General features: G+C 49.9%; 2 protein-coding genes across 3 annotated transcripts in view; both read left to right on the top strand.

Annotated features, from left to right (window-relative positions):
* The window catches only part of Capn1 (calpain 1), a 26,379-nt gene extending 22,157 nt beyond the window's left edge, over positions 1-4,222 (top strand). The window contains exons 17-22 of one of the 2 annotated variants that reach the window (XM_021151377.2): positions 304-368; positions 783-851; positions 1,090-1,168; positions 2,257-2,373; positions 2,649-2,707; positions 3,416-4,222. In XM_021151377.2, the coding sequence (XP_021007036.1) occupies positions 304-368; positions 783-851; positions 1,090-1,168; positions 2,257-2,373; positions 2,649-2,707; positions 3,416-3,442 (416 nt within the window). In that variant the 3' untranslated portion in view covers positions 3,443-4,222. The remainder of the gene's footprint in view (positions 1-303; positions 369-782; positions 852-1,089; positions 1,169-2,256; positions 2,374-2,648; positions 2,708-3,415) is intronic. The other variant, XM_021151376.2, reaches the window with a different exon arrangement.
* A 2,312-nt stretch (positions 4,223-6,534) lies between these two features.
* The window catches only part of Slc22a20p, a 16,895-nt gene continuing 1,957 nt past the window's right edge, over positions 6,535-21,472 (top strand). The window contains exons 1-7 of the mRNA XM_021152431.1: positions 6,535-6,909; positions 6,992-7,095; positions 7,830-7,984; positions 9,825-9,993; positions 11,033-11,156; positions 12,330-12,445; positions 20,354-20,623. Of these exons, the coding sequence (XP_021008090.1) occupies positions 6,535-6,909; positions 6,992-7,095; positions 7,830-7,984; positions 9,825-9,993; positions 11,033-11,156; positions 12,330-12,445; positions 20,354-20,623 (1,313 nt within the window). The remainder of the gene's footprint in view (positions 6,910-6,991; positions 7,096-7,829; positions 7,985-9,824; positions 9,994-11,032; positions 11,157-12,329; positions 12,446-20,353; positions 20,624-21,472) is intronic.

Here is a 21,472-nt window from a genome sequence, read left to right as displayed (position 1 = left end):
TATAGCCCTGGCTGTCCTGGAACTCACTTTGTAGACCAGGCTGGCCTCGAACTCAGAAATCCGCCTGCCTCTGCCTCCCGAGTGCTGGGATTAATCTTTTCTTTTTTAAACAGGGTCTATATAGCTGAGGCTGGCCTCCTCCTCCTCCTCCTGCTCCTCCCAACTGCAGTGGTTACAGGCATGCATCACCATGCTTCCTTTATGCAGTCATGGGAATCTAGCCCAGGGCTTCATGTGTGCCAGGCAAGCACCCATCAATTGAGTGATATCCTCAGCCCCCAAACTGTTTGTTGTTTGTTTCAGACAAAGACCTGCGCACTAATGGCTTCAGCCTGGAGTCGTGCCGCAGCATGGTGAACCTCATGGATGTATCCTTCCACCTGCTCTGGTGTCTGGTGGAGTTTGGGTGGAGGATGAGGCCGTCCACCTGTCCTACGAGCAGCTGAAAAGCTTAGGCAGAGCCAGGAGAGTGTGAATGTGGTCAGGCCTCACGTTCAAACACCTTCCTGGATAGCTTGCAGTTGGCCAGCAGAGGAAACTCTGAGTCAGAGGTCTTGTGGGAAGTGGAGCAAGAACTCAGTCCCTATTTGGCCCTAAGGCTGGTAGCTCTCCCACCCTGCTTCACTGTATCTGATACATACAACAACGCTGGCTGAGAGCTGCAGGGAGCTACAGGGAGCTGCTGTTATCTCTCCCCTCCACAACCAGGCTCTCTTCCACCCAGGCCTCCCTCTCACATAAGTACTTTAAGCTGAGTAGTGTCCTTCTTAACATCTGCCAAGCGAGATGGCAACGGGAAGCTGGGTCTGGTGGAGTTCAACATCCTGTGGAACCGCATCCGAAATTACCTGGTAGGTGGCAGGAGGTTCCCTCGCTGGGTTCTACTGGCCCTCTGTGGCCTCAGTCATGCCATGGCCGGGCCTCGTAGCAGAGCCCAGGCTAGCTACATAGCCAGCCTTTCCAACAGAGCTTCCTTTTCGCATGTGACTCCTTTCCCATCCAAGCCTACGGGTCTCAGCAAATGGCCATTCCCCATGCCGCCGAGCAGCAGCTGACTCACTAGGCCCCACCCTTTATCCTTCCACACAGACCATCTTCCGGAAGTTTGACCTGGACAAGTCTGGCAGCATGAGTGCCTACGAGATGAGGATGGCCATCGAGGCTGCAGGTGAGGCCTGAGGCTGATGGCCCCACTGCTCCTGAACCCCAGGCAGCCTCCCTGACAGTGGACCACCTACCTGGCTGGCCCTTGTCCCTGGGGATGGTAGTACTAAAGGTGCTGTGGTTGCTAAGCTACGGACTTCATCTGGCTCCTCCCTTTCCTCTCCTTGTAGCTTACCAAGAACAAGGGCCTTTTCGTTCATTTCTGCATAGATGTGTGTGTGTGTGTGTGTGTGGTGTGCATGTATGTACTTATGTTCATATGTGTGTGGACACACATAAAAGCCAGAGGGCAACATCATCTGCCTTCCTTCATTACTGTTGCTGAGACGGGGCCTCTATCACTGAACCTGGATCTCACAGATTAGGCTAGTTTGGCTATCCAGTTTCCCCAGGGAATCCTGTCTGCCTCCCCAGGGAAGGCTGGGATTACCGGCAAACTACCAAGTTGCCTTGGTTTTTATGTGGAATCTAGGAACCCAGACTTGGTCCTCAAGCTTTCGTGACGGAAGCTTTATCCACTGAGCCATCAAACAGAGCCCTTTGTTATTGCTAATGTGAAGAAGAGATAAATAATTCTTAGGAGGGTGACTGTGTCTGGATGACATGACCAGAGCAGGCGGGTGAGGACGGGCCAGTACAGGCTCCAAGCTCCAGGGAGGCAGGCAGGTGTAGGACTCTCCCACACTGGCCTGCAGAAAAACAAGTATGGCCAGATGCCTAGGTCCTCTGTAGCCAGCGTGTGATTTTCTGGGGTGTTCTTGGGGTGATGTTCCCATGTTCCCCCTGGGCCTGGCCCTCACTTGCCTAGCCCCTCCTAGCTTCTTTTGTTTTGTTGTTGTTGTTATTTATTTTATGTAATCCCATTACAGATGGCTGTGAGCCACCATGTGGTTGCTGGGAATTGAACTCATGACCTCTTAACCTCTGAGCCATCTCCTCCAGCAGGCCCCCATGCAGCCCTCATCCTGCCCTCCAGCCCCACCCCAGCTCTACCCAAGAGGTCTAGCAGCCCATCTTCTCGGAGCAGCGCCTCCCGGCCCTCGCTGGCTGCACCTGCGCCAGCCCTCACTTGCCTGTCCCCTCTCTGCTCAGGCTTCAAGCTTAACAAGAAGTTGCATGAACTCATTATCACCCGCTACTCGGAGCCTGACCTGGCCGTGGACTTTGACAACTTTGTGTGCTGCCTTGTGCGGCTGGAGACCATGTTCCGTGAGTGTCCCCAGTGGACCCCACTTCACCACAAAGCACACAGTGTTCCTCATGAGGCATAGAGGGGCGAGTGGGGTGGAGGCTGAAGGAGAACAGAGGACTCTTACACAGGAGCATGGAGCACGGAGCATGTAGGAGGGGGGCCTCTTTGGACAGGAAGCGTTATGACTTCGAGGGGCAATAACTCGGGGTGTGTGGGAGGTGGGAGATAGTCTTGGCTGAATAGTAACTGGCTGGCTGGCGTCCCAGATTTAACTCATTTTTCTCGAACACAGGGTTTTTCAAACTTCTGGACACAGACCTGGATGGTGTTGTGACCTTTGATCTATTTAAGGTGAGATAATCCCCCCTGTTCGCCCGACCCGACCAGGACAGGCGGCCATGGCCTTGGAACAAGCCTTCAAATCTGGACCCCAGTCTTGGAAACCTTGGGACAGGGGCTTCTGGAGCCTGGGGGGGGGGGATGAAGAAGGGGAGGCCAGGCTTCTAGAAGCTGGTGGGAACCAGCAGCCTAACGTTCCAGAGTAGAGAAATGAGACAGCTGCTGCTGACTGTGGCGGTGACTCAGGCCCACCCCACAAGCCCAACCCGAGGGAGGCAGAGGCAGGTGGAGTTCTGGGAGTTTGAGGCTAGCCTGGTCTACAGAGTGAGTTCCAGGACAGCCAGGGACTGTCCTTGTCTCAAAAAAGAAAAGAGAAAAGCCACACATACACACACATACAGAGAGAGAGAGAGAGAGAGAGAGAGAGAGAGAGAGAGAGAGAGAGAGAGAGAGAGAGAGAGAGAGAGAGAGAGAGAGAGAGAGAGAGAGAGAGAGAGAAGAAGAAGAAGAAGAAGAAGAAGAAGGAGGAGGAGGAGGAGGAGGAGGAGGAGAGGAGGAGGAGGAGGAGCAGCGAACGCCCCTGTCGAGGGCATAAATATTGCTTGGTGATGGCTGAGCCCAGTCTGCAGCCTGTCCTCTGGGATGGGGGATGGGTAAAGGAAGAAGCTGACTGGCCATATGTCCTGCTGCTCCAAGTAACCTGTCTGTCTTACCCTACAGTGGCTCCAGCTGACTATGTTTGCCTGAAGTGGGGAATCGCTCTGCTCCAGTTGCCTTTGTTCTTCCTTTCTTCCTCTGCCAAGCCACGCCTCCCTGCCAAGCCATGCCTCCCCGCCGTGCCACTCCAGACCACACCAGCTTCTGGTGCCTTCCTCAGAACAGGAAGGCACCCTTGTCCTCCTGTCCTTTCACCTCCCCACTAACTCTGTTCGACTGCTCTGGGCAGAGTCACGGAGCCCTCCCTGCCCCTGTAGTCAAGGGCTCAGACTGGGCACCCTGACCCCTGCTCAGGGCTAAGACCAGGAAGGCAGCTCCCTGCTCATCCCTGCCTCTGGGGCAGGGGCAGGGGCAGGGGCAGGCACCCTCCCCCCTCCCCCTCACTGCTACTGTCCGGATGTGTGTCTTGCCTAATCTGTGGAGGCTCTAGCCCCTGTCATCCCCTAGAGCTGCAGACTTCATAACCACTAGCTAGCTCCCTGTCTGCACCCGGGTGTTGAAGGCCTCACCTCACTGTGGGAGCCCCACAGCCAGACTCACCTTCCTGTGCCTTCCATGCAGCAGCCAAGATCCCTCTGCAAACCAAACTACACCTCTCCTAGCCCGTGTGCCCACCAGGAACTTCCTGGCCCCAGGGTGCTCAGACCCTCCCCCTCCCCGCCCTCCCCCACTTCCTCTCTTTTTTTGTATATATACTGGTCATTTTCAAGGGAATGCCTGAGGGATGAGTGTACTGGTTATGGAGGAACTGGGGGGGGGGGGAGGTCCCATGTTTCAGTGCAGTGAGAAAATAAAATGAAAGGCTGTACACCTGTCTCTGGGTGTTATTCTCCCCAACTGTTCCCGTGATTGTACCAGCAAGCCTTGGTGTAGAGACAGCTCAGGCTGTCTCATACCCTTGTCCACCCTTGCCAGAGATTGGGCATCTGGCTGTGGCCACCTCAGCTCCTGAGATGTTAAGCAGGCCTGGCCACAGAGCCTTGAACCGACTGCTCCACTGACAGCCAATCCAGGTGGCTTTTCTGGTTTTGCATGCCCTACCTGGGGGCTGAGTCTGACTTCCTCCTCTGCAGATATCAGTAAGGAAACACAAGACCTCCACTTAGCACAAATCTGACCCCCCAGGGAGCTCTCTAAGGCACAAAGTCCCCACCCAACCCCAGGCCACAGTGGGACACCCTGTAATCCAGCATCTTACATTAATGTTCTGCCTCTGTGGCTCTTACCAGAGATAACAGGAACTGAGACTGGAGAATGAAAATGAGTCGCCCCTAGGACAAAGAGTGCAGGCAGCCAGTGGGGACTGAAGGAGCCAGGCGGGCTATATTTGGTTGGTAGGCTTGCCACTGGGTGGTGGTGATTCATGCCTTTTAGTTTCAGAATTCAGGGGGCAGAGGCAGGCAGATCTCTGAGTTCCAGGCCAGCCTGGTCTACAGAGTGAGTTCCAGGACAGCCAGAGTTACACAGAGAAACTCTTGTCTCAGAAAAATAAAAAGTTCAAGCCAGGCATGGTGGTACATGCCTTTAATCCCAGCACTCGGGAGGCAGAGGCAGGTGGATTTCTGAGTTCGAGGCCAGCCTGATCTACAAAGTGAGTTCCAGGACAGCCAGGACTATACAGAGAAACCCTGTCTCAAAAAAACAAAAANAAAAAAAAAAAAAAAGAAAAAGTTCAAAGGTCACCATCTGACTACATACATACATACATACATACATACATACATAGGGAGTTCCAGGCCAGCCTGGGCTATAGTAAACGTTATCTTGAGAAGAAAGGGAAAAAAAAAAGAAAAGAAAAATTGAGGGAGCAGGAAGCGGGCGGTGGGGACTGCCCACAAGGCTGCATGTAGAAATGGACCTGAGAGTTCTGATCATGAAAGAACCGGTGTCCTGAGCTGGTGGTTTCCAGGAACTATTTACTGGGAGGCTGGAGCCAAGTCAACTGGCCTCCTCACTGGAGCAGGTCTTGGAGGGAGCGGGATGCATGGTGTCCTGGATTCCTCTCTCCTCTCAGCCCTCAGCCCTCAGCCCCTCTCTAGAGTGGCTTTAATTTGCTGTGGTGATTCGCCAATCTACCCTGAAAGTACCCCAACCCCAAACTGAGGCTGCTTCTTGACTGCCCTACTTGGACTTCTTTGGTTTTGTTTCTGTATTGCTTGTTGTGTCGCATTTGGTTTATTTTTTAATTAAAAAAAATAATAGCCGGGCGGTGGTGGCGCACACCTTTGATCCCAGCACTTGGGAGGCAGAGGCAGGCGGATTTCTGAGTTCAAGGCCAGCCTGGTCTACAAAGTGAGTTCCAAGACAGCCAGAGAAACCCTGTCTCGAAAAACCAAAAAAAAAAAAAAAAAAAAATAATAATAATAATAATAATAATTCATTCATTCATTAATTTGAGAGCCAGGTGCACACAATCGAAAGGAGGCAGAGGCAAGCAGGTCTCTGTGAGTTCGAGGCCAGCCTGGTCTACACAGTAATTTCCAGGACAGTCACGGCTATGCAGTGAGATCCTGTCTCAAAAAAACAAAAAAAACAAAAAACAAAAAACCCAAAAACAAAATTAAAATTATGTATTTGTGTGTACATGCACGTGCACACACACTCATAAGTGCCATGGCACTTTGCAGAAGTCAGAGGCCAACCTCCAGTGTCATCCTGAGGAGCCATCCTCCTTGTCTTTTGAAGACAGGATCCCTTACTGGGAGCTGGGGTTCGACGGTTAGGCTTGGCTGTCTGGCCAGCAAGGCCCATGAATCTCTCTTCCTGGGATTACAAGTTCATGCCACCATGGCCTTCATTTTAAGCAAGTGCAGGGTTTAAATGCTTCTCAGGTCCTGAAGTACTCTGCTAACTCAGCTATCTCTCTAGCGCTCAACCCTTGGCTTTGCTAATTCAAGAGGTAACAGATAGAGGGAGGACTGCAGAAAGGGCCTGGGGGAGGGACACACTGCAGATGTGGGGACACTTAGGCCTCCTGTGAGGTGTAACTGGATCCCTCTGAGCTGATTGTAGAGAAGGCCTGTGTGGTCCTGACCCCTGGCCTGATCCTCTACCTCTAGGTCCCTCCCCTGCCTTTTTACATAAGGCCTGGGCAGGCTCGACCTGGGGTAGGGCCCTTGGCCATGGCCTTCACAGACCTGCTGGATGCCCTGGGAGGTGTGGGTCGCTTCCAGCTTGTCTATACAGCCTTGCTGCTGCTGCCCTGTGGGCTGCTGGCTTGCCATACCTTCCTACAGAACTTCACGGCTGCCGCACCCCCTCACCACTGCCAACATCCTGCCAACTACACAGAACCTACCACCAACGTCTCGGGGGTCTGGCTGAGGGCTGTCATACCCCTGAACCAGCATGGGGACCCCGAGCCGTGCCGGCGCTATGTAGAGCCTCAGTGGGCCCTTCTGAAACCCAACACCTCCTCCCATGGGGTGGCCACCGAGGGCTGCAAGGATGGTTGGGTCTACGACCGAAGCATCTTCCCATCTACCATTGTGATGGAGGTCAGAGGTGGGTGGGTGGCTTGGAGGGCTGGGAGGAGGCCAAGCCTAAGGACAAGGTTTAGCGCTCCTCTCTCCCCAATAGTGGGACCTGGTGTGTGAGGCCCGCACTCTTCGTGACCTGGCTCAGTCCATCTACATGACCGGGGTGTTGGTGGGAGCCGCTTTGTTTGGTGGTCTTGCTGACAGGTGAGCCTTTGGGGGAGCGCCTCGTCCCCCAGGGAAAGCCCTTGTGTTCACCTACATTCTGTCTCTTCTTTCTTTATTCCTTTCGTTATCTGGGGTTGTTTGTTTGTTTGTTTTGTTTTGTTTTGTTTTGTTTTGTTTTTCTAAGGCAGGGTTTCTCTGTGTAGCCCTGACTGTCCTAGCACTCACTCTCTAGACCAGGCTGGCCTCAAACTCACAGAGATCACCTACCTCTGCCTCCCAAGTGCTGGGATTAAAGGCATGCGCCACCTGGCTATTCCTTCTTTTCTTTCCCTCCTTCTTCTTCCTTTTTGTGTGCATGTGTGTGTATGTGTATAAATGCAATGGGTGTGTGTGTGTGTGTACATCATATACATATAGATATACATATATATATGTGAGTGTTTTTCTTTTATCTTTTTTTTTTTAATTTCTAATCCATCTGCCTGCACTTCCCAAGTGCTGGGATTATAGGCATGGATCTCTTTTCAAACTCTCTACCTTTCCCCAACATGGACTAAATCTCTCGATCTCTGATCTTCCATCACACTTGTCCCTCTATCCCTGATCAGCCTGGTGGTTGCATGTGGTGTTTAGAGGGTTTAGAGGGGTGGCTTTTACTGGGCATCTCATCTTCCCTTTGATTGCTTCGGTGTCCCCACCAAGGCAGAAGTGTCAGATGTGGCCCCTCTGCCTCCTTGGTCAGGAGTCCCTAGCCCCTCGCTCTTTGGGTTCAGGTTGGGTCGCAAGGCCCCACTGGTGTGGTCGTACCTGCAGCTGGCAGTTTCGGGGGCTGCCACAGCATATGTGGGCTCCTTCAGTGCCTACTGCGTCTTCCGTTTCCTGATGGGCATGACCTTCTCCGGCATCATCCTCAACTCTCTCTCCCTGGGTGAGTCCAGTCCAGGCGGGACCCAGAGGGGCTGGGGCCATGCAACAAGGGAATTAGAGCATCACAGGACAGCTTTGCAAATTTTGTGTTATGTAATTCTCACCCAGAAACCACAATTCAAAACCTCCTACCCAGGGCTCTGGATTTGGAAGACCCTGGTTGGCCGACTGTGACCCTGAGGGCAGCAGTGGGCAGTGGTGGCCTTTCCTGGGTCTGGGTTTCAGTTGACTAATCTGTGAGCTGAGAGGGTCAGATTGATTTCATGAGAGTTACTCAACAGTACCTACTAATCGTCTATGATGTGCCAGGTTTACATGGGGTCACATAGGTGAGTGGGACACAGGGACATAAGATAGGATGGTGTCCAAGGGAGACAGCTATGGTGGCTCGCACCTGCAATCGCAGCACTTGGGAGGTGGAAGCAAGAGGATCAGAAGTTCAAGGTGAACCTCAAACAGTTCAAACTGCACAGCCAGTTTGAAGCTTGCCTAAAATACGCGAGTCTGTAAATAAAGGGTGGCCGGGAGTTCATGCAGTCACAAGGCTTCAATCGGACAATGCAAACTCTAAAACCTTAGGACAGGGCGGGGCAGGGCGGGGCAGGGCGGGGCAGGGCGGGGCAGGGCGCCGTACTGCATGAATGTAATCTCAGCACTCGTGGAGGCAGAGGCAGGAGGATAACACATTTGAGGCCAGCCCAATCAACCTAGTGAGTTTGAACTCCTGGATGCTAACCAGATAGGAGTGTCACCTTTCAGAGATAAGGAATAAGCTGGAGCCCGTAGGCGAAACCCTGGTGGAAGGCAATAGACAGCCCGCTCTGAACACAGGGCTGCCACCTGCCTGTGCTGCTCTTACTTAGTTTGCCTCTGGAGACATCATCAGGCTCAGACACTGCCACCACCTTTAGTTGTCCATCGGCAGGTGGGCCTTTGATTTCAGGATGGGAGAGAGCTCTTGGGTCCAGAGAAGCAGGTGTACAGACCAGTACCCTCTTTTCTGCCTTATTCTGCCCCAGCATTTGGACACTGAGAGGTGCTAAGCGCTCTCTTGCTCTCTTGCTTCTCTCTCGCTCTTGCTCTCCTTCCTGCTCCTGCCTCTCCCCATTCCCTTCCCCACTCTTTCCACCTGCTCATGGCAGCCCTCTACTCCCCTACTTCTCTACTCTCTCCCTCTCTCTGCCTTTCTCTGCCTCTACTACCCTCTTAACTCCCCTCCCTGTGCTCTACATAAACTCTGTTCTATACAAAAGGAAGAAAGAGAGGTGCCAAGCACATATTAGGACCTCAGAAATCCAGTCCCACCTTCTAGAAGGGTAGGTGGCCCGCTGCAGCTGAGAGCAAATGCCTGAAATCCGTCAGCCTATCATACCAGAATGGCCTCTGTACTACATAAACATTTGCGTGGTTGTGTTCCTGTACGCTCTTGTGTAGACACACACACACTCACTGAAGGAGGGGCATGCCACACCCGTCTCAGGAAATTCAACCTTACAATGAAGACTTTTTGTTTGGTTGGTTTGGTTTGATTTATTTGAGACAGGGTTTCTCTGTTGTAACAGCTCTGGTTGTCCTGGAACCTACTTTGTAGACCAGGCTGGCCTCAAACTCAGAGATATGCCTGCCTCTGTCTCCTGAGTGCTAGGATTAAAGGCGTGCGCCACCAGCTACAATGAAGCCATTTTAGAGTCTGATGTCCTATAGTGAGCACCCTGCCATAGGCCGTATAAGAGTGTTGTCTAGGTAGATCTTGGTGTGGCCACAGCCATGAGGAAGGGGTGGGTGAATGAAATAGCTATGTGGTAGATGGGTCACTCCAGCTTCCTGCCTTTCTTTCACAGTTGTAGAATGGATGCCAACCAGAGGCCGTACAGTAGCAGGCATTTTGCTGGGTTTCTCCTTCACCTTGGGCCAGCTCATCCTGGCTGGCGTGGCATATCTGATCCGGCCCTGGCGGTGGCTGCAGTTTGCTGTGTCTGCTCCTTTTCTGGTCTTTTTCCTCTATTCTTGGTACGTCCAGCAGAGAGGTGCTGGGATGGGCATGTGTCTGATAGGTGAGGTGTAGAGTGCCTTGGAAGTGCTGGACACAGAGAACAGAGGCATGATGAGGGCCATAGGGTCCCAGGTACTTGTGAATAGCTTTAGGGAATCTTTGGCCAACCGCTTTCCATGGCATGGGGCTCTGGAACATACAAAATTATTTTTGCCTGTATCAATTCCACTGTGCTTCATAAAAACCCATTGTATTTTGTAAGAGGGGAACTGAAGTACAGCCCAGAAAGTGGCCATGATTTTTTTCAAGGCCATGCAGCTAGGGCAAGAGCCAGATGCAATTTAATACCAAGGGTGTCTTAGATTTGAAGGACACTTCAATGATTCTCTGTATGATATGCTACAAAAAAAGAAGAAGAAAAAAGAAAGAAAAGAAAGAGAAAAAAGAAAGAGAAAGGAAGGAAGGAAGAGAGAGAGAAGGAAAGAAAGAAAGAAAGAAAGAAAGAAAGAAAGAAAGAAAGAAAGAAAGAAAGAAAGAGAGAGAAGGAAAAAAGGAAGGAAGGAAGGAAGAGAGAGAGAAGAGGAGAGGAGAGAGAGAGAGAAAGAAAGGAAGGAAGGAAGGGAGAAGGAAAGAAAAGAAAGAGTGCTGGGCAGTGGTGGTGCACATCTTTAATCCCAGCACTTGGGTGGCAGAGATAGGTGGATTTCTGAGTTCCAGGCCAGCCTGGTCTACAGAGTGAGTTCCAGGACAGCCAGAGCTATACAGAGAAACCCTGTCTCAAGGAAAAAAAGAAAAAGAGAGAGAGAGAGGAAAATGGGCAGGCAAGATGGCTCAGTCAGGGAAAATATTTGACTCCAAGTTTAACAACTAGAATTCAATTTCTGGGACTCACCCACATAACGATGTTTGTAAAACCTGTCTCAAAACAACAACAACAATAAAGGGGTGTTGGCGACCTGTCCTGCTTGTGAAACTGGCACCCTGACATTGTCTTTAGGGTCTGAAAGAGTGAAGGTATGCTGGGATTGCAGTGGAAATGATCCTTCTGTACCCCAGGTGGCTTCCAGAGTCATCCCGATGGCTCCTCCTTCACGGCAAGGCCCAGCAAGCTGTGCAGAACCTTCAGAAGGTGGCCATGATGAATGGCAGGAAGGCGGAAGGGGAGAGGCTGACTACAGAGGTGAGCGGGGTGTGGGTGGAAGGCTGGGCTGGGTTTTTGTGGTACTGACAGGGGAGGCAGGTGTGGTAGAGGTTTACCCAGCGCTGAAGGATGGACAGGTGCAGCCCAGGGACTCACTTGCCAGCCAGCCTAGCTGGAAGGATAAATTCCAGCGTCAGTGACCAAATCTCACAGTCAGGCATGGCGGTACAAGCCTGCAGTCCTAGCAATAGGGAGGCAGAGGCAGGTGGATCTCTGAGTTCAAAGCCAGCCTAGTCTACAAAGGGAGTTCCAGGACAGCCAGGATTACATAGAGAAACCCTGTGTCAGGAAAAGAAAGAAAGAGAGAGAGAGAGAGAGAGAGAGAGAGAGAGAGAGAGAGAGAGAGAGAGAGAGAGGAAGGAAAGAAAACACACAGAAAAGTGATTATCAACATTTGTCTCCACACACCCGCCTCCCACATATGAGTGCACATACATACACATGGACATACAACACACAACAGGAGGAGGAAGGAGAGGAGGAGGAAGAAGAGGAAGAGGAAGGGGAAGAGGGGAAAGAGGAAAAATTTTTAAAAAAAGGGATTGGGGCCAGTGATGCGCTCAGTGGGCTAAGCACTTGCTGCCAAGCCTGATGACCCGAGTTCAATCCTCAGCACCCACACAATGGAGGGAGGGACTGACTTCTAAAAGTTGTCCTCTGCCCTCCACATACACGCTGAGGCACACGCGTTCTCGCACACAAAATAAATAAATGTAACACAAAACTGTAAGAAAGAGAAAGAGATGTGGAGGTTAAGAGAGGCCGGGTAGTTTGCCCATGAGGACGTGGTGGGGCTGTGTTGGAGATGGAAGTCAGGCTGTGCTAGCCCAGGCCATGCCAGCCCAGCGCTCTGACAGCTTCCCTCCAGCCCGGCTGCTTCTAGCCACTATCTGATGCTGTGGTGAAGTTACTGGGAACTGAGTGACAGTCTTTGATGCCGTTGAAACTCAGGGCTGTTGAAGTGCACCTTGCTGCCCCCACTGCATCACAAAATCATGCAACAGTCTCCGAGGGCCTTAGTGAAGTGGAGGATATGGCCCGTTGTCACAGCAACAAACACACGGAAGCACCATTGCCAATGGATATGGAATCCAATGAGGAAAATGGCGTCCCAGAACCCTCAATGCCCCTGATCACACATTCCTCTCCCAGGTGGTGAGCTCCTACATCCAGGATGAGTTTGCAAGTGTCCGCACCTCCAACTCCATCTTGGACCTCTTTAGAACTCCTGCCATCAGAAGGGTCACGTGCTGTCTCATGGGGGTCTGGTAGGTGATGGCTCATCCCTTTGACCTGAGCTGGGGACATGCTTTCTGCTCTCATTAGCAAACACTGTCCTGAATTAGTCCTAACATATATGGATCCAGTCTTATGCCACTTCCTTTTAGCACCCGGCCCTTAGGACTGGGAAAATGGCTCAGTGCTTGCTCTGCAAGTGCAAGAAGAGCCTGACTTCAAATCACAGAACCTGTGTTAACAAGCTGACCATGGCCTGCTATGCGTGTAACTCTAGCTTTGGTCAAATGGACCTGCAGGTTCAGATTCAAGGGAAGAAAGGCATTGAAAGATAGAGAAAGAAGCCTGATGCCCTCCTCACATGGATAAGCATATCAGCACAGAAGGGTGCATACATAAGCAAAGGATGCATGCGCACACACACACACACACAGCCCAACACACACACATACCCCAACACACAGACACACTCACACACACTCATACACACACACACACACTCCAACACATACACACACACACACACTCCAACACATACACACAGACAGACAGAGACAGAGATCACTCCAAGCTGGGTATGTTGGTGCACACCTTTAATCCCAGCACTTGGGAGGCAGAGGCAGGAGGGACCTCTGAATTCCAAGGACAGCCTGATCTACACAGAGAAACCCTGTCTTGAAAAACAGAACAAAAGAAACAAACCACAAAGGGGCTGGAGAGATGGCCCAGTAGTTTAGAGCACTCGTTGCTCTTGCAGAGGAGCCTGGTTCTATTGCTAGCACCTACATGGCGGCTCCACCCAATCTGTAAATCCAATTTCAGGGGACTCTAATGCCCTCTTCTGGCTTCTGTGGTTATCAGAAGCCATGTGCTGTTCATGCATACATGGGGGCAAAACACTCATACATACAAATGTTGTTTGTTTGTTTGTTTGTTTGTCTGTTTGTTTTTAATTAAGGTTACAGTGCTGGGAGGGGTGGGGTGCACCACTTTGATTCCAGCACTCAGGAGGCAGAGACAGGTGGATCTCTGTGAGTTTGAAGCCAGCCTGGTCTACAAAGCAAATTCCAGAACAGCCAGGGATACGCAGAGAAACTCTGTCTCAAGACAACAACAACCAGATTAAGGTTACACCAGCCCCTGGTACTCTGTGGGTGAATTGACATTATAGATGGGACATTATGTTGACCTAAGTGTCTACATTTGTGCAGAAGGTCTTACCTGTGCACATGTCATACACATAAACTCACACGGATACACACATACAGGCACAAATAAGAACAAATAAACAAGACTTTCGCCGGGCGTGGTGGCGCACGCCTTTAATCCCAGCACTCGGGAGGCAGAGGCAGGCGGATTTCTGAGTTCGAGGCCAGCCTGGTCTACAAAGTGAGTTCCAGGACAGCCAGGGCTATACAGAGAAACCCTGTCTCGAAAAACCAAAAAAAAAAAAAAAACAAGACTTTCTTTAAAATATTTCTTAATTTATTTTATGCATATGAGTACACGGTAGCTGTCTTCAGACACACTAGAAGAGGGCATCAGATCCCATTACAGATGGTTGTGAGCCACCATGTGGTTGCTGGGATTTGAACTTAGGACCTCTGGAAGAGCAGCCAGTGCTCTCAACCACTGAGCCATCTCTCCAATCCAACAAAACTTTTTAAAAAAAGATTTATTTATTTATTTTATGTATATGAATATACTGTTGCTGTTCAGATGGTTGTGAGCCTTCATGTGGTTGTTGGGAATTGAATTTAGGACCTCTGGCCATTCCAGTTCTCTCACGTGCTCTGGTCCAGCCCAAAGATTTATTTATTGTTTTATGTAAATACACTGTAGCTGTCTTCAGAAGAGGGAGTCAGATTTCATTATGGGTAGTTGTGAGCTACCATGTGGTTGCTGGGATTTGAACTCAGGACCTTCAGAAGAACGGTCAGTGCTCTTACCCACTGAGCCATCTCTCCAGCCCCCCAACAAAACTTAAAAAAAATAATAACATAATAAGTTATAAAAATAAATACTTTGACAAATAAATAATTTAATAAATTTATAACTAATGGATAAACTGTAATTTAGCAAATAAATAGAAAGAAGGGCTTGGAATTTAGCCCAATGGTAGGACACTGGCCCAGCATATACAAAGTGCTGGGGCCAATCCGTGAATGAAACAAAACAAAACAGAAAATCATTCGGTCTCATTTATTACGCAGATGGGAGGGGCAGGCAGAAAAGAGGAGGCACATCCTTGGCCTCTCCTCTGCATTCCTGGACATTAACTGTTCAAATCTGACATTTATTTATTCTATTTTTATTTTTTATTTATATGAGTACACTGTCACTGTCTTCAGACACATCAGAAGAGGGCATCGGATCCCATTACAGATGGTTGTGAGCCACCATGTGGTTGTGGGATTTGAACTCAGGACCTCTGGAAGAGCAGTCAGTGCTCTTAACCACTGAGCCATCTCTCCAGCCCCAAAGCTGATAAATATGAGGCAGGAAGGCAGAAAGGCAGGCTGTGATATAGTACTTACTGCAGTATGGGCCTTATGAGGGTCAAAGGGAAGACACGAAGAGGGGTTTCCAGTGCTTTTGTTGTTGCTGCATTTTGGGTTTTGTGGCCCCTGACCTGAGTTGGGGACATGTTCCCTGGGTTCTGGGAATGAAGTTCCCTTAGCCCTTGGAGATCCCAAGACCTCATGGAGGTGTGTTATAAACATCCCCCCACCCCCCGTCATTCCCCCCACCCTGCCTCCTCGCCTTGCACTCTTGGCGGATCTGGACCCTGCCCTCTGATGTCCAGACACGCCCTGCCTGCCCTCCTGCAGCACCCTCTGGTATCCTGCCACTTCCTCATGGTCCTTCTTCTTAGAAACAAACCAACTTCAAACTCTGAGGTTGAAAGACCTCTTTTGGATCCTTCTAGAAAGAATTAGCAAAGTCTTATTTTTCATAAGAGGCAGCAATCCACAGCTTAGGCAGAAGTGGGGCCATGGGCCTTCCTAAAGGATTCTCCAAGTATCTTGGCTTGTGTAACTTTGTTTTATACAGAAAATCTTGGCCGTCTTCAGGGCCCCCTTGAAGCCCTGGAGCCTTACCAGGCCCATCTGGATCCAATTGCACTATTTCCATGAGGCTCTCTAGGCTGGGGTGGGGTGGGGACAGGGACTTCTGGGATCCCAGGAGGGCTATGACTATGAAAAGGGAGAAGAGAACTGGTTAATTTGCACAAATGTCTCCAAACTCTGTTGTTTTCTTTTGTGGCAAATTTCCAAGTTACAAAGCAATGCGTTGCGTACTCAGTGTACAAAGGAGAAAGAAAGAAGGAAACAAAGAAAGGAAGAGAAGAGAGAAAAGAAAGAAAGAAAGAAAGAAAGAAAGAAAGAAAGAAAGAAAGAAAGAAAGAAAGAAGAGGGAGGGAGGGAAGGAGAAGGGAGGNAGAAGAGGGAGGGAGGGAAGGAGAAGGGAGGGAGAGGGAGGGAGGGAAGGAGGAGGGAGGGGGAGGGAAGGAGGGAGAGAGGGGGGGGGACAAAAGAAAAGAAAAGAAAGAAGAAAGTTCTGGGGTTGGAGAGATGGCTATGTAGCAAGTTCAAAGCCAAGCCTGGGCTATAAGAGTCTCTGCCTTAAAACAGGCAAGACTGAGGAGCTGAAGGCCTGTGTCTTGATCTCAGCATCAGCATTCACTGTTAGATCCTGAGTGTGTTAACCCCTCTAAACCTCAGCTTCCCCAACAGTCCTGTGACTTTCTTTTTTTTTTTTTTTTTTTTTTTTTTTTTTTTTTTTTTTTTTTCGAGACAGGGTTTCTCTGTATAGCGTATAGCCCTGGCTGTCCTGGAACTCACTTTGTAGACCAGGCGGGCCTCGAACTCAGAAATCCGCCTGCCTCTGCCTCCTGAGTACTGGGATTAAAGGCATGTGCCACCATGCCGGGCTCCCATGACTTTTATAATCTTAGCCATCACTTAGTGCTGTTGTGAAGATCAGAGTGAATTACATAGAAGGATTCCTGGGATAAAAGTGAATATATTCTTGGCTGGGTGTGGTTGTGCTTGCCTTGGCTCCCAGGGCTACACTCAGAGGCAGTTGGATCTCTGAGATTTCAAGGTTAGCCTGAGCTACACAGGGAGTGCTAGGCAAGTCAGGGCTATATGGTAAGACCCTATCTTAAAGGAGTTGGGGGTGTAGAGATGGCTCAGTGGTTAAGAGTATTAGATGCTCTTCCTAAGGACCCGATTTCATGGTAGCTCACAACTGTCTGTAACTCCAGTTCCAGTGGATCTGACAATCTCACGCACACACAGACACGCAGGCAAAACACTAATGCACATAAAAAATTAAAACAAAAAGTAAAAAGTTGTGTGCCATCGAGAGAGGGGAGAAGGGACAGGGAGAGGAAGAGAGAGCTCTTGCTCTTCTCTGGAATTGCCCCCAGGGAGGACAACACACGCACGCGCACGCGCACTCATACACACACGCGCGTGCACACACACACACATGCACATACACATACACATGTGTGTCTATAAAAAATAGGTAAACGGGTGTGGTGGCACATGCCTTTAATCCCAGTACTTGGGAGGCAGAGGCAGGCAGATTTCTGAGTTTGAGGCCAGCCTAGTCTACAAAGTGAGTTCCAGGACAGCCAGGGCTACACAGAGAAACCCTGTCCAAAAAAAAAAAAAAAAAAAAAAAAAAAAAGGTTAACACTCTGCTCTGCTACTGTTTTTTTAATTAATTCAATTATATTTGAAATGTCGCCATCAGGTAAAGCCATAGCATATGGCAGATTTGCAGTAAATATTTGATAAGCTAGTGAATAATGAGAAAATAGGAAAAGTGAGAATTTTGTCAGGTACAGAGACGTCAGACAGAAAGGAATCATAGAGAATATCTACCTAGTCTATTCTCCCTGTGTTGGGATACAGCTTGACATGACTGCGGCTATCTTGGATGTCCCCCTCCATTTGTCAACCTCACACACTCTCCCAGCATGCACCCAAACTCAGTAGGCTAAGCAAACTTGACAGGGTAGTCGGCCAAGCATTCAGTGCCAAGCTCTGATAAAAAGGACTGCTTCTTAGCTGACATCTGATCTGTAAATGTTTTTGAATCTGTCCAAGTACATTCCAGTTGGTGCTGATCCGTCTTGGACTGGCTTAGTGTATAAACCCCTTTCTTCTGCCCCTTGGCACCAAGACATGCTTCCATCTGCAGGTCCATAGTAACTCGAAGCTTGCCAACCCTAGACTAGTCTGTCTCTTGGCACCTTCTGCCTTTGGTCAGTAGCCAACTTCCCTCCTCCCGCTCTGTCTTTCGGGCCAGGGTCTTTTTGAGTAGCCTTGGCTGTCTGGGAACTTGGTAGCTGACTCATCTACCACATTTTTCCAAAACATCGCCAGTCACAGTCCAACCTGGATGGCATTCCAGGAAAGACCATTTCAGAAACAAAGCCATTTCTCACTCTTCCCTGGTAGGCCACCAACATGGCCTCATGGTTAGGGATATACACCGGGTGGCTTTTGTCTGTCTGCTCGTCATCTTTCTCAGAGTCCACGAATGCTCTGATCAGGTTTGACTGACTTAAAGCATCACTACCCTGCAGGCCGAGGCCCACCTGGATGCAGCCTGGGTCCCTGCACAGCGCTTCCAAGGCTGAGCAGAAGGAATCTGTGTAGCTCAGCTCCTTGGCAGAGTCTTTGGGGAAGAATTCATTTGGCAGAGTTCAACTCTCTGCAGCTGTAAGGTAGATGTCTCCAGAGACCACTCTCAGCTCCAAGAGAACACCTACATTGCTGGCTAGGTAGCAGTCTCCGTTTCAGTGGAGACTCTCACATCAGATTGTTCTCTGTCTGGGAGAAGTGGCACACACCTGCAGCCCCAGCGTGTGGGGAAGTAGAGATAGAAGAATCAGGGGTTCAAGATTAGCCTCTAAAAAATAACAAATTCAATCCCAGCCTGGGGTATATGAGATCCTGTCTCATAAAACTGAAAAAACAGCTGGGCAGTGGTGGCACACACCTTTAATCCCAGCACTTGGGAGGCAGAGGCAGGCAGATTTCTAAATTTGAGGCCAGCCTGGTCTACAGAGTGAGTTTCAGGACAGCCAGGGCTACACAGAGAAACCCTGTCTCGAAAAACAAACAAACAAACAAACAAACAAACAAACACAGTGGATCTTCCCACTTAAAAAAAAAAACAAAACAATAAAGTCTCTTAGGCTCTGAATCTCTAACTCTTTGTCTTTGACCTATAGGCCCAGGCTTAAACACTAATGTGATTACATCAGCTTCCCTCACCCTGCCCCAATTTATCTTCAAGTTAACTGATGTAAGACCTTCATTACACACGCAAAATCCTTTCAAAACAACAGCTAAGATTGGTGTTCGGATACTAGGAAAGGGTTTGGGAAAACCCAGGACAGAAGTAAGAGGGGTCTATGTTACACTTATGCCCCTCCACTCCCATCTGTGTCTTCTTTGTTGTTGTTTCAGTTGATTGGGTTTTGTTTGATTTTTTGTTTTGGAGTGGGGATGGAGTTGAGACAGGGTTTCTCTGTGTAGCCCTTGCTGTCCTAGAACTCGCCTTGTAAACCTTGCTGGCCTCGAACTCAGATATCTGCCTGTATCTGCCTCCTGAATGCTGGGATTAAAGGCCTGTGTCACCAGCAGCTTGGTTGGTTGGTTAAGGCAGGATCTCGGTCTATAGCCCAGGCTGGCGTTGGGTTGCACTGCCTTGTGTTCTCCAGTGCTGGCATTACAAGTGTCTTCGCATTGAAAGCACCTATAGAAAGGTACATGGCTCAGCTTGACAAAGTTTCATGTCTGATCCAAAAGGAGGCACAACTAGGTGCCTGGCTCTTGCCTGTAATCCCAGACTTTGGGAGACTGAAGCAGGAGGATTGCTGTGAGATTTAAGACAGTCTGAGCTACAGTGAGTTTCAGGTCAGCTTTAGCTATGATGTTAGAGACTGTGAGAGAGAGAATGGGGAGAGGAGATCAAGTTCAGATTTCCTGTCTCAGAAAATAAAGCAGCGCTGAAAGCTGGTTCAGTAGGTAAAAGCTTTCACCACACTACCCCTGAAACCTGCCAAGTTCCATCGCTGGGACCCAGGGTAGGAGAGAAACCGGCTCCCCAAAAGCTGTCCTCTGACGTCAACGAGTGGTACAGGTGCACAGACAATAATAATTAATTTAAAAATGAAAACAGGATGGACAGCAATTGAGAGAGACAGCCGTGGTCAATGTCTGCTCTCCACATGCAAGTGCACACACACACATGCAGGAATACAGACACACATACACCACACAGTCAACAACAAGCAAAGAAATAAATAAAGGTAAGGTTTTGAGACAGGATCTCACTATGTAGCCCACGCTGGTGATCCTCCTGCCCCAGTCTTCCAAGTGCTGGGATCACAGGCACAGACTGGCATGTGTTCTTTAACCTGTCTGTCTTCTTCTATTTTTGTTTTTTGTTTGTTTGTTTGTTTGTTTGTTTTTTGGTTTGGTTTGATTTGGTTTGGTTTTTCGAGACAGGGTTTCTCTGTGTAGCCCTGGCTGTCCTGGAACTCACTCTGTAGACCAGGCTAGCCTCCTGCCTCTGCCTCCCAAGTGCTGGAATTAAAGGCCTACACCACTACTACCTAGCCTGGTTTTGGTTTTTTAGCACTGTTTTAATCCCAGCACTGAAGCTGTACTGACAGTGAAGACCAAAGATAACCCAGAGCTCAGAACCTGAGCTCAGGGGAGCAGGTGGTGTGAACAAGATGTAGTGAGAAAGAGCTCCAATGTATGAGGCGTGAGAGACCAGAAGATGCTGCCAAAGGGATTTGAACTCCCTGAGGGGACAGTCCCCAGGTCACACATCCTGTATCCCTTGCCTCAAGCCCCAGACAGTGAGTTGTGGGTGAAACTGGGCCATTCTGCCTCCTTTTCCAGGTTCTCTAATTCTGTGGCTTACTATGGCCTGGCCATGGACCTGCAGAAGTTTGGGCTCAGCATCTACCTGGTACAGGCTCTGTTTGGGATCATCGACATCCCGGCCATGCTGGTTGCCACCACCACGATGATTTATGTGGGACGACGGGCCACAGTGTCCTCCTTCCTCATACTAGCTGGACTCATGGTCATCGCCAACATGTTTATGCCCGAGGGTGAGTTGTCACTGCTGCCCTGTGGTAGCCACATAGACACAGGGTCTCAGAATCAGTGAGAGGCCCTCTGGAGATGACCACAACACACCCATGATTCTAGCCCTTGGGAGGCAGAGGCAGGAGAATCACCAGTGCTTGGCCAGCCGGGACTCCAGTGAGACCCTGTCTCAAAGGGGATAAACAGGAAACTTGAAAGAGGAAATTGCCAAAGAGGAATTGGTGTAATTGATGCAAAGCTGCTTAGATGTGGGTGATTCGGGAAATCTCCTCAGCTGGTCTACTCCAGTCAACACCAACTCAAAGCAGGTACCTACCAGGATTTCTCTGACCACCTCCCATGGGATGCTTCAGTCAGGGTTTGCAGTCTGTGAAGAGCAGCAGGACAAACAGGCTAATGACAGACACACCAGCAAGAAGTGCTGACTGAGCACCAAACACTGCTCTGGTGACATGTGTCCACCTGATGACACCTTTGAACAAGCGTGCAAAGCTGTATTAGTATTGCCCTTACTCACAGGACCGAGGGGCTCAGAAATAGGAGCTCACTGTGGCTAGGTTACCTACCTGAGTCAGAGCTAGGGTTTGAATGTAAGCCTGACTCCCACTCCTGCCCTGTCTCAGCAGTGGCTGTGGAGACAGATGCAAATGAATGGGAAGTAGTCAGATGGGGGCAGGGTCTCACTGTGTAGCCCTGGCTGGCTTGGGACTCTCCTTGTAGACCAGGCTGACCTCAAACAGATCTATCTGCCTCCTCCTCCTCCAGAGGACTGGAATTAAAGCCACGTGCACTAGCTCACGCCTAAGTCCAGCAGCCTTCCATCAGGTCCCTACTCCAGCCTCTGCCCCTCACAGCTCCACCTCCCTCTCCCTCTCCCTCTCCCTCTCCCTCTCCCTCTCCCTCTCC

This window comes from Mus caroli, chromosome 19 (assembly GCF_900094665.2).
Source record: "Mus caroli chromosome 19, CAROLI_EIJ_v1.1, whole genome shotgun sequence".
In the NCBI taxonomy this organism is placed as follows: Eukaryota; Metazoa; Chordata; class Mammalia; order Rodentia; family Muridae; genus Mus; species Mus caroli.
Note: the sequence above shows the minus strand (reverse complement) of the source record. Positions and strands in the feature narration are given on the sequence as shown.